The 12518-nt window shown below is 40.3% G+C and overlaps 1 protein-coding gene across 1 annotated transcript; it reads right to left on the minus strand.

Annotated features, from left to right (window-relative positions):
• Positions 1 to 525: 525 nt before the first annotated feature.
• Positions 526 to 12022, minus strand: sec23b (SEC23 homolog B, coat complex II component). Its single transcript, XM_023421992.2, has 19 exons — positions 11862 to 12022; positions 9804 to 10031; positions 9425 to 9482; positions 9186 to 9272; positions 8454 to 8690; positions 8163 to 8245; positions 7862 to 8006; positions 6407 to 6565; positions 6145 to 6260; positions 5915 to 6038; positions 5722 to 5802; positions 5517 to 5606; positions 5167 to 5273; positions 4632 to 4785; positions 4345 to 4422; positions 3937 to 4098; positions 3693 to 3779; positions 3344 to 3565; positions 526 to 2599 (listed from the first exon to the last, which is right to left on the minus strand). Exons 2-19 carry the CDS (start codon positions 10022 to 10024, stop codon positions 2510 to 2512), a joined length of 2301 nt encoding a protein of 766 aa, XP_023277760.1. The 5' UTR covers positions 10025 to 10031; positions 11862 to 12022; the 3' UTR covers positions 526 to 2509.
• Between the last annotated feature and the right edge of the window lie 496 nt (positions 12023 to 12518).

Raw genomic sequence — 12518 nt, forward strand, 5'->3', positions numbered from 1 at the left:
AGTAATTATATTTTATCTAATTTTATTTTAAGCTTCTGTGCTTGAGTCTTTTTCCTTGCTCATTTTCTTTGTTTGGGAGGCACACTATGCCTTCAGATAGCCTATATGAATCTTGCAATATAGAAATTATTATAGGATGATTATAAGAGGATAGTCCTATGGAATTTATGTTCTTATTGGGGTGACTATTAACTCATGTCTGTGGTGAGATTTTGGTCTAAAACCTTTGTTTTAGGCTCTATAATTGTAATCACAGAGATAAACAGAGCTACATTATTTATGGTATGTCACAGTATTGTGTCAGTTGCAGTTATATAAACATGCTATGACATATTCTATATAGAAATCTTATATAAGTTATCCGGGACAGAAGCCAGAATGGATTTCTCTGGCTGCTGGACTAGAACTGATCTGTTAGGATTTGATAGGAGATAATAAGATGACACATTTCCTTCCAGCTTTGCCTAAGCCTGGGAATCACATGGACATGAGCATCATGAGTGATCACTGAAGAAAAAACAAATAGCGGGTTCAGAGAAATTTTTAATGTTCTTTTGTTCCCCTGAATATCATGGAACATGCACAGCTGCAGCCTTTGCATGCATAAAGATGGCCAAGCATATAGTCACACAGATTAAAATGAAGATATGATTATGCTCTCTTTATGGGATCATTCCATATCCATGAATAGTATGGCCTCAAATCACACAAGCAGCACCACTCCCAACTAAAAAATGCATGGATAAAAAAAGGAGCTTTTGGTATTGTGCACAAGTATCCATGTCAAAAGAGATTAAGAACCATTGTATTTCCTCTTTTTATTTGGCCTTGAATACCTTCGGAGCATATGTGGCTTGTGAGTGCAACATTGTGAGGCCTAAGCTCTTGATAGACACAGACTTCATTTGTTTTTCAGCAGCAACTTCCGCATAAAGCTGCTAAGAGTAGAATTTGCCTCTAAACAGATAGCCCCAACGGATTAGTCTTCATAATCTGCCGTTCACTGATCCTCGAAATCATACTGTCTGGGTGCTCTGAAATCAGCTTACAGTGACAGTAGATGGTGTGTGAGTGGTTTTATGATTGGGATTGCGTGTCATGTGGGTTTTATGTACAGTAGTGACGATTGAGAAAAAGACAATTGTTTAGGGAGCGTGTCGCTTCCAATCTTCACAGAAGACATGTCACCTACTGTTGTAGCAACATGCTGTGTGCCATTCTCTCACACACACTGGCACGAAATCGTTAAAATCTGCAACACTAGACAATGAAAGCGAGGCCCATCCTTCTGCTGCACAGACGTGCTTGGTGGTTGAACTGAGCATCTCTGGTAACCTCTGACTTCCATGTGAAAATCCACTTTTTTTTTTTTTTTTACACACCTCAGCAGAATGGACCTCTGTTGTATGTGTGCTTCAAAATTCAAATCAGTACAGTATACAGTGGCCTTAAAGAAAAAGGTCTTGCGAATGGGATGTGCATGTTAGTGCAAGGACAGACAACGCAGACAGAATATGTTTCCTGTTTTTTTTTTTTTTTTTTTTTTTTTTTTTTTTATGTATATGGACAGCATTAAGAATCCAGACAGGATCTAAATCACACAACTGTCTCTTTTATACAGTCGCACAGTATATTAAAGTTTGATTACAAAGACACTTGGGCAGTCATCAGGTGCAAAATACCAGATGGTGAACAAGACGGGATCAGTGGACTAAACTATAGACCGCCCTGTGAAGTTTAGGTTAAAAATAAATGTCAATGTTCGTCATCGAAATCAGTGTCAGTCTCAGTTCAGTTGATGTGATTGACTTCCATTCTTCAGAACATTAATCCTCATTATTCAGAGGGAATTTTCTTGGAAAACACTTAACTTATAATCCATGTAGGATTTTTTTTGTCAAACTGTGATTAACAAAGCATCAGTGTGAAGATCGATAAGCCCTGTGTGTGAACATTTCTCAACCAGCATTAGGAGGTCCACTATTATAATTTATTTACGAGAAAAAGTCTAGACATGTCATATTTAGCTATAGACAAAGCAAATACGTGTAAGCGTCCTATTAAACAGCACCTTCAACCAAGTCTGATGCAGTAGATACACATTTTAGGATAAACAAACAAAAAGAAAACAAATTAAATTATTAGTCTAATCAATCTGCAAGTCAGAGGTGATATCAAATACATAGTAGAAATAGAGATGATATTGCTTTCATGAGGACAGTCTGGTTCCAGAGTATTGGAGCCACTTCTTATAAATAACAGGTTAAAGAACACGAGTGGAAGTGACACTTGTTTTCTTATTAGGAATGTGATATTCTCTCCCTTTTTCTGCTCCTTTTACGTCATGGAAATGTCACATATGAAAGAGCACTGTATAAAAATCAAGCAAGCACATACAGTAGACTCTCTGGGTTTGGCTCCTTTACAAAAACAGGGGAAATGTTAATGGATCCCAATGTCAGAACAGGAATGTCATATCACTCCTTTCGTTGTGGTGAAATAGAGAAATCTATGCAGAGCTGGAAACTGCCAGTTTCTTCAAGTGGTCCATAAAGACCTGCAGGCTGACGTCATCAGTAAGGATCGGGGCTCCTGTCTCCTGTTCATGCAGTGGGACAAAAATAGTGAAGGTTGAGTGATTTACTCACTTTACAAACATATCTTTCCATTTATTTAAGATAAACACAAAGCTTGTGCTACAAGCAAACATATCTTTCCATGACATAACTCTAATCTGATGATCACTTTATTGAATCAAACACATTTAACACTAAGATTAGTTTATGCAAAACCTTGCTCTCCTGATAATCTCATTTTCAGACTGCCAGAGATGTATTTGCAGGTTATGGTTCAGCTCTTCCTTGACTTTAGATTAATGCTATTTTCAGCTTTCAATCTTTCCCATTTACAATCAGAGGTTAGCTAACCTCTGACCTGTGTTTGCCGACAGTTTGACTTTAAATCTTCGGAGTTGTCAGAGCAGATTGTTTTTCATCCAGGATTCAGACAATCCAGGGATTTTGAGGTTTTGATATGGATGAATGGATAGAGGAAATGAGACCTTCCTGAAACTGTTACACATTGTTTCTTACTTATATGTGGTTATTAGAGCTCTGTGGGAGGTTGTACATAACCTCAGCCCACTGAAGTGGTAAGACGAGCCAGACAATTGATAATCCACTGAATCTGATCATATTTAGATTTCTGGAGAAAATTTTATACCTTTACACATTTAAAAGCAACTTTACATTCAGTAAACTAAAAAAAACCCCAAATAATTAATTAATAATCTGACCACTAAAAGCAATCTACACAACAATAGTAAGCTGTAGCTGTACTGTACCTGTCCCCAGGCGTAGAGGTTGTTGTGGGTCTGTGATGGGTTGACCTTGGAGAGGAGGAAGCGAGCCTGTGAGCCTCCGTGCTCTGTGTCGATGTAGCGTGGCATGGGGAAGCGTGTCTGAAGGATCTCCTGGGCGTCATCCAAAGGAGCCTGCAGCAGCTGTTTGAAGTTCTCATACTCTGCCATCTCCTGGTAGCCTGCCTTTCGCCACTGGGCTATGGTCTGGAAATAAAGAGGAACGTGTTAGTATTAAGAAATGACTGCTGTATCACCAAATGATTTGTTTAGCCCGATCTGCTGGTAATCTAAATGATTAGATGCATTATTAGTCAGGGGTCTGCTGTCTCACCTCTCCATGGTAGATGACCAGCTGGAAGAAGGTGTCCATCAGCAGGATTCGATCTGGCAGGATACTGCTGCTGTCCAGGAGCACAGGCTGTGAAAGGCAAATACATCCAGGACACAGTTCAGAAAAATTCAAGCACCAACATTAGCAAACATTTCATACAGAGACATTGTGGGGAAGTTTCGAAAAAAGGAAAGTTGGACTATTCCAACATTGATGATAGTGCTGTGGAGGGTGTGAGGCTGACCTCTGGTGGTCCATGGAAGGAATATGAGTAGAGGATGGGCTGGACCATGATCAGGGACTGGGTGAGGTCCTGCCTGACGAAGTGGTGCCTGTAATAGGACGACTCATCTGGGCTGTTGTTGAACACCTGCAGGAAGGGCGACCGCCGCAGGTGGAACATAAACTGCAGGAGAACGGGAAAGGAATAATAATTTTTTTTAAAGTCATTCAAATAAATAATCAGTTGTGTTCTCAAAAATGTGCCAAAACAAACAATCATAATACAAATCAATTAAAATTCGAAGCACTGTTATAATTACAATTTAAATCACATTTTAAATCAGACTGATAATGACTACAAAATAAAATTTTACTATTCAAATTTGTCTTTACAGATTCACATTCATGCATTTCCACTAGGATGTAATACCTGTGGGTACAGGGACAGAGACTCTGACAGTTTGAAGGATGAAGGATCATCTTTATTGAACTGGCCAAACTTTTGACACTGTAACCAAGAGAGGCAAAACATTGTTTAGACATTGAACATACCACAGAATAAACCTTAAATCATACAGCAATGACACAATACATGAACAATCCCAGAACAAAAATATTTAGACTGCAAAATCCTAACCAACTATGCAGACTATGAACTGTTCCTGTCACCACAAAGCACAAACAAGGGAGAAGCCTCTGTGTGGGAGTTTCACTCACCAGGCGGATGAGCTGCCTGTCGAGCCAACGCAGGACATCCGGTCCCTCCTCTGATTCGGCTCTGAAGACTCCCAGACGAGCCATGAGCACCGCAGCCGCTTCTTGGTCGAATGACGACTCGATGTGCTGAATCTGGGACTGCGCATCTGCCCAGCTTGGGTAGGGACAAAAAGAAAGAAAAGAAGACAGTGAGAGAGAGAGAGAGAGAGAGAGAGAGAGAGAGGGAGGAAAGCAGGAGAAGAGGAACCACAGAGGCGCAGGTGAGCATGGGTGTGGTGTGAATGACGCACATGCACACAGGCCTCTGAAGGCGTCATCCTAAAATGCGGGAATGTAAATATCCTTTCTAGTGAGGCTAATATTGATTCTAGCTGTCACTTTCTTGACTAAATGCCAGGCTCACTAGTAACTCCTGACAGCAAAAGGAACTAGCTTGTAGATTGTGCATGAAGAATATAATACAGTTTTAGGTATAGTCCTGCCTGTCATAAATCATTAGACAGTATCTATATAAACAGTAAAACCAGAGTCTTACTTCCTGGCTATGGTTGTGACCCGTATCCTCCTCTGTGTGTTGGAGTGCTGGTACTGGGTTACAAACTGGATCGCCCCTCGGCCACCCTGTGGGACTGGTGCATTGTGCTAAACAGACAAACACACAGTGAAGAAAGTAAGACAGCAGTTGACAATCAGTCCTCTATTGCATGAGCTGAACCAGTGACCACACACAAGAAACCACACAAAAAGCCTTTGTTTGTACAGTTTTACTAAACAAAGGCTTCATCATAGCCTTGCAATTGTTTGATGTGATTAGCGACTGTACTTTCAACAGCACACAGTAATCCCGTCAACTCAAAAACTAAGGTTCAAGTCAGGGTCCTTTACCTGATTCACCACTTCAAAATACATGCCCAGAGTGGTGGAGGGGTTGAGACTGCACACTTTCCACTGGGTGGTGCCACCGATACCCATCTCCTACAAAAAGCAGAGAACATACCGTGATGAATGCCGGTAAAAAACAGCTCTCAGATTACCTATTGTGAGAATAAAGAATCTGAATCTCCCAGTTTTATCTGGGGCAGTGACCCACATTCTCTGAAACGCAGGAACCCTTGGAGTTGAGCGAAACACACGGTCCAATGGCCCCGCAAACCTTTAGCTCCCTTGATGTCTACACAGACAGAAAAAAGACAAGACATAAATTCAACTTCAACAACTTAACATTAAATGCTCAAATACAGCAAGTAATGTCAAGTTACTATGATGGTAAATTGCTTCTTTACCTTGACTTCCAAGACACCTCCAAAGGCCATGCGGAAGTCTCCATTGTAGTCTTTACTAAAGACTCTCTGGAAGGTTTGCTTGAACAGGGAGGTATTGAAGGAGTCTCCCATCACAATGTGGCCCCTGATAACAAAGCAAAACTAATTATTAGGATGCTAAACTATGCTCAAAAGAGACACACAATGTAATTCCACACCCTCAACCAATTAAACAATAAGGGCTGACGCACCCGGTGAGATTAGATAAGCACTTCATCTCCAGCAGTCCAGTCTGGTCCAGGGCACAGGCGTAGATGTCAATACTGTGGCCGTTTACAGCTGAACGGTTGGCCATGGCTTCATAATACTGTGCAATACAAGAAACAGACAGAAGACAATTTGATGTCAGTGAGCATACCTTCAGTAAATGGTGTAAGAAAAGGATTCATAATAACAAAAGGAACATTTTTATAATTCATCTTGTATGAAAGGGACATGCACATAATTGTTCACCTTAGTGGCTTTCTTCAGGTGGCGAGCGTTGTCCTTCTGTATGTCATGCCAGGAGCGGATGGGGGTTTTCAGCTCATCGCCCACCACCATACCAGGGCCCTGGGTGGGGGGCCCTCCGATGAACAGCATTACACGAGCCCCTGTGTTTGGGAATGTACCCTGTGGGTGAGGAGAAGAAGAATTTGGTTTCAGTTAAGGATAAGTACCATTGTAACTGTTCTTACAATTTAACACTTTTTTACTCTAAGACACAAAGTAGTCAGTTTAAAGTGCCAACTTTGCACTTTAAACTGATTCCCCTGCTGCACATCTGCACTGCTCATAAACTGGTGCTTCCATGGGTAAAAATCATCCCTCGGTCAGTTTTGTCCTGTAGCACAATCCCTGTTTTTAGGCTGTGGATAATAAGCATGAATGGACAATTTACCTAGTTCTCAAATTTTGTTGTGAAGATACTTCATTGGCTTTATGAAATGAGATAGGATCACATCTACAGATAATGCCTCAGTAATCCATAATAGAAACTTTTAAAGCTAAATAAAAAACTGAAATGAATTTGATAACACTGAGTATGGACATATTTAATTATAATACAGAAATGTTTTATTCAGTCATTTGAAATGATTTTTCATTCTAACAATGCTGTTTTTCACACTCAACTAGAAAAAGCCAAACCCAGCTTCAGTGAATGTATGTATAAAGTTTCAGAAAAGGGCGAACCTGACAGCCAACACTTCAACCAAGGTCCACAGTGCAAGAGTCCAAGACACAATGATACATTAGGAAAGAGGCCACAGAGTCACAAAGCTGTTAACTGAGCTTTAAATGTAATGTAACATTTGATAGCAAGTTCTATGTAAACACTGATTCATTTATAAAGTGTACTCATTCACAGAGAACGATTAAACAAATAAGCCTGCTGATAGTGGATCCCAACTCCTTTTTGCAGTCGTGGTTTGTATGTAATACACCCATTCATCAAGTCAAATGCATCTTGACAAATCTATTCTAATCAATTTTTTTTTTTTTCCAAATCAGGCCTAATTTCCTATCTGCTGAAGGAGAGTACCGCGGGGGAATGATCTGTTATATATCAGTTATATAACCACACAGATTAGCAGGAGAAGAAGAGAGGATAATGATGGTGGAGAGAAAAGACAAAAGGCAAACAGGGAACTAGCCTTTGAACTGACAAAACACATGTACTGTTCCTTTAGCAGATAATTATCTGTGTGTGTGTGTGTGTGTGTGTGTGTGTTCGAGAACAGTTACATATGGCATGATGATCTTAAGGAGGCTAAAGTTTAGAACACTGAAGCACCTCAATGTATGACTGCTATTTCCTTTGTGTGTGTGTTTATGACCAGGTTAACAGGTACAGCATATTCACAGTCCAGTATTATCTGTATTCACTTTATGTACAGTATCATTTATTTTTCTGTGTGGGCACTGTACCTCCAGCAGACCAACAGCAACAGACAGTGCCACACCAGTGGAGCGTAGTGGACGTTTGCCCTGAGGGACAGGCCACGGGTCTCTCTGAAGCTCACCAAGCAAGTCCGTCAGATTCATATCGACTCGGTGCACGGGCTGAAGGAACCTGGATATGAACGAACAAAAGAACAAACGAACACACACACACACACACACACACATACACACACACACACACACACACACACACAAACACGTTAGACAAGAAAAACAAACAGCTACCATTAATAGACACATTAGAAGTGCTACTACTTCTCTATACCTGCAGGAGGCTGCAGAATCCTGAGGGGCCATTGGGCGACCTTGCTGTGCTGATGCTGCTGGTTTCATTAAACCCAGCATCTCCTGAAACACACATGAAGAAAAACACACATATTATTAAGTTGCACAGAGAGTTTTCACGACAGCTACAAATTTCAAAACCACACATTTCCTGGAAGAATACAGAAGGCAATCTCAAGATGACTTAGAGCCATTCAGAATTTGTGACCAGATACCCAACTTCTTTATTTTTCTCATTCATCTGATTCCTAATGCATTTAGCCCAACCCACCTGGATCTGTTTGGAGGACAGGTCCTTGGTGCCCCTGAACACGTAGCTCTTGGCAATCCCCTCACAGCTGAGCTCGTGAACCTGAACCATGCGTCCGAATGTGATTAGACCCACCAGGGCGTTGGGTGGCAGCAGGCTCAGGGACATCTGCAGGGACTCCTTGAGAGCCTGAAGGTCCTCCTCTTCCAAACATGTGTCCACCACATAGAGGAAGATCAGAGGAGCTGAAGGTCCACGCTGTAAAGAAGCAGCACAGGAATATTCAGACTGGTGAAATCATAAGCCTCATTTCCACACACTTACATCATATTCAGCCAGGACTGGTAATTGTTGATTCATAGTTTGATGCTTTTATTCTTGTTACACAAAGAAATGGAGAACAAAAGGCAGAATTCATGTTTGGTTTGTTGTTTGCTGAATGTACATTTCTAAAATATTTGCAAATGCAGAGACACTATATGATCATCAGCAGCTCATATTACTTTTGAAAACCTTATGCATTATTTATGAAGTTACACTTGTTAGTTACAATAGCCTACTGTATAATTTAACTTATCAAAACACACTCTGTCACTCACTGATTAAATCCAAGGCATAAAAATTAAAATTAAAATAAGAACTCTCTACCTTTAAGGTTACTGCTGGAAATTGTTAATATTCACCTTTGCACAGTAAATCTTCAGTACATGCACAGGTCTGAGGTCAGAGTGCACGTGTGTTTGTAGTATTTACCTGTACTATGTACTCGATAGTAGAAAACTGTGGCATGAGTTCAGCTGGCTGGTTCACTTCAGATATGCCTGCGTAAGAGGGAGGGAACTGCAGAGACAAAGAGAAAACCAGATTAACCACTGTGATAAAAGAATGTAGCTCCTCCACGTTAAGTTATTCAGGCTTATATAAGTTCAGACAACAATCAATAATAAACATAAGCACCAGGAGCAAATCTCGCTGTGAACATCAGTACTTACTGGGTTTCTCTGAAAGCAGAAGTTGCATGCCCATATTTTTGCTCTGAAGTCGACTTGACTGTAAAAACAAGGATCAAAATAATTAAGATTCACATCAAATTGGCAGGAATGTGCCTGTGACTGACACTGGCCTGCACCACCACACCCTGTATTCATAACACATCAGCATTTCCAAATGCACAGCTCAAGAACACAGCTGGAAAAGGACAGTTACACATAGATGGTTAAAAACAATTCCCAAGTAAAAGAAGAAAGCCCAATTATACTAGAGTAATAATAAAGGCTGTTTTCTGTTGGTGCAGCTGAAAAATGCATTCAAACACATATAGCTCTATGTGTAAGCATGGCCATACCGGCATAGTTTTTCTGTTTGACTCACCATAGTGGATTAAGCACCGCCTTGCAGTTGGCCCGGCTGCACAGAACTGGTTCGTATTGGACCGGCGGCAGGTCAGGCCTCTCCTTGATGGGTGTGAAGAGGCAGGAGACGGGGACCACGAGCCTGGTGGCTTCCAGACGGCTGGAAGGCCAGAGGTTCCAGCTGAACCTCACCCCATCCCTGTCTTCGTTCTGTTGGATGAACTCTTGGTAGGTCGCCATCACCAAGCTTCAATGGAGAAAGAGCACCACAAGTGAGGTTGTTGGCCCGATGGAAGAAATAGGTGTACTGTCTTTGACACTTATAGTCTACACTAGTTCCTGCTTGCGTCTGTTTAACTTTCACCTCTCACACTGAACACCTGGTCTTTACACAGGTACTCCCTTCTCTCCTGTGCTAAAATAAGACATGGACGTTCGAAAGCATGACGCACTAATGTGTCATCGGGAAACCTGACCAGTGGGTTTTGATGAAGAGAACAGTGCAGAGGATTCACAGCGTTCTTCACGGGCTCCACCTTTGTTGGCAATTGTTAGTGATACATCAACAACACATTTAGGAAAGTATCACCAAGGATCCTGTTGTAGCAACTATACACTCTCCCTCTTTCTCTCCATTATCAGAGGACGCAGTACAACACTACTTATGACGAATTACAGGCAGAATTTGCAGCGACAACAAAAACAAAAGTGTAAATCTCTTCTTGTCAGCTAGGTGTAAAATGCAGTGTAACCTACTATAGCCCAAACAACTGTGCACCAGGTATGACCACAACAACTAATAATTTTTATTGACCTACCAATTGTTTCTTCAGTTAACCAACTAATCTTTCAGTCAGTATATGAAAATGTGGTCATCATGAGGGATATTTCACAATTTCCTAGACTCCAAAGTGGTATCTTCAATTGATTTGTTCTGTCTGATAAGCAGTTCACAATCCAAAGATATTCAGTTTACTGCCACATAATAAAGAGATGGCTGAAAATTTCCACAGTTTAGAAGCTGGAACTAGGATATTTTGGGAATCAATTGGTGATGAATTTTCTGTGGAAAAAACGTGTTGATTTCAGCTCTAAAATGTTCAATATTGTGGATTTATTTCAAGTAAATATGACAGAAAGTAGAAATTGTAGGTGACAGTTGCCTGGTTTGTGATAAGAGGAACTGAATCTATCAGTAGTTAAAAACCATTAAAGCCAAACAACTAACGCATATACTCAGAGCTGAAACAAATAGTGGGTGAAGTGATTAGTCCATCAACAGAAGAATAATAATCAGCAAATACTTTGATAATTGATTAATCAGTTACATAATTTTTCATCAAAAATAACAATTATTTCCGAGCAGTTCCAGCTTCTTCAGCAATGTTGTTTCTTCTCTCCCTCTTATGTCATAGTACACTGAACATCTTTCAGTTGTGTAGTATTGGTCGAACCAAACAAGCAACATTAAGACAACACCTTATAATTTTTCATGGAAAATAAAACACGATTACCTGCTGCACTATTTCTAGTGTTTTATGACGGAATGTGACCTTTGCCTGGCTATTTCCAATGAAGAAGGTGTGGTACTAATATTACTGTCGGTATTTAATGAAATAAATGAATTTTTCACACTCTACGGAAACCTTGTGAATTTCTTTAGTCATAGCAAGGCTTCACTATTTAAAAAAATGTATACAGTAGAAAAAACCTGATAACCTACTACTCTACAACACCGGCTATAGGCCACGTATCATCATATATGCACCCTGGAGGTTGGTATCTGTCTTGAACAGCATTTCTGCTCTGAAATCTTCAAATATTAAGTTATATTTTTCACTGTGTGTACTCCCGCATTGAAAACGAAACCGATTCACAAAATGTGACTTTGTTAATCGTCGTTGTCAGTTGTCTCTACGCTGCTCTGTCACTCAAACCTCTTGATGCTAACGCTACGTTGTACAGCTACCGGTGGGTTAGCTAACGGAATGTAGCATTAACCCACTTCCTGTCCCTTCGTCAATGGAGTAGAAAGACGGTCGGCCTTCTTTCGAGAAAAATGAAGTTGAGTGCTTACCTTTTATGTCAGGTTCGCCTCAGTTTTACACAAGAGTACTTTGTATTCAAAAGAAGTTACAGCATTTGGAGGTAATAAGCCAACGGGTGTTCAGGGGCACAGAAAGACGACGGTGAGGGGATCGCTCCCTATCAGCCGGCTTCTGCACTTTACTAGAATGACGTGTTACTCTAAGTTCAATCGTCTCCTATTGGCTCTTCTCTCCATTGTGTCACTAGGGCGTGCTCTTCGTACGCAGAAGAAGAGGGTGACTATGGGAAATGACGTTTACGGGATTTGTAGTAGCAGTCACACTACTATGGTTTGATAACCCCTGATTAAATTGTTTTTTTTTTTTTTGTTTGTTTTTTTTACGTTACCGACAGTATAAAGAGGTCATTTATACCTGTTAATTGTGTGTCCTTTGACCATTGATGGACATCAAAGCAGGAAATATACATTTCCCATAGTTTACTTATGAAGCCTTACAATTTTGAGCTACATTATCTGGATATTTCTACTCCCCTACATTTTAGAGGGGAATATTTTACCCCTACTTTACAATCATTTGAAAGTTATTCTTAATAGTTATATATATAATTTGATATAGTTATATAAAAATGTCCACTATTTTATATAGTTATATAAAATAATGGACGTTATTGTAATTTTGAATAA

This window comes from Seriola lalandi, unplaced genomic scaffold (genome assembly GCF_002814215.2).
Source record: "Seriola lalandi dorsalis isolate HSWRI2012SDOR001 ecotype SW California unplaced genomic scaffold, Sedor1 jcf7180002054678, whole genome shotgun sequence".
Lineage (NCBI taxonomy): Eukaryota > Metazoa > Chordata > Actinopteri > Carangiformes > Carangidae > Seriola > Seriola lalandi.

What these genes read in the sequence shown, in the direction of transcription:
- sec23b (XM_023421992.2), bottom strand. Translation starts at nt 10,024, where the DNA reads ATGGCGACCTACCAAGAGTTCATCCAACAGAACGAAGACAGGGATGGG. An exon ending in TGTCCTCCAAACAGATCCAG is followed by an intron (nt 8,246 to 8,453) that starts GTGGGTTGGGCT and finishes TGTGTGTTTCAG; the next exon opens with GAGATGCTGGGTTTAATGAA. An exon ending in CCTTCCATGGACCACCAGAG is followed by an intron (nt 3,780 to 3,936) that starts GTCAGCCTCACA and finishes TGCCTTTCACAG; the next exon opens with CCTGTGCTCCTGGACAGCAG.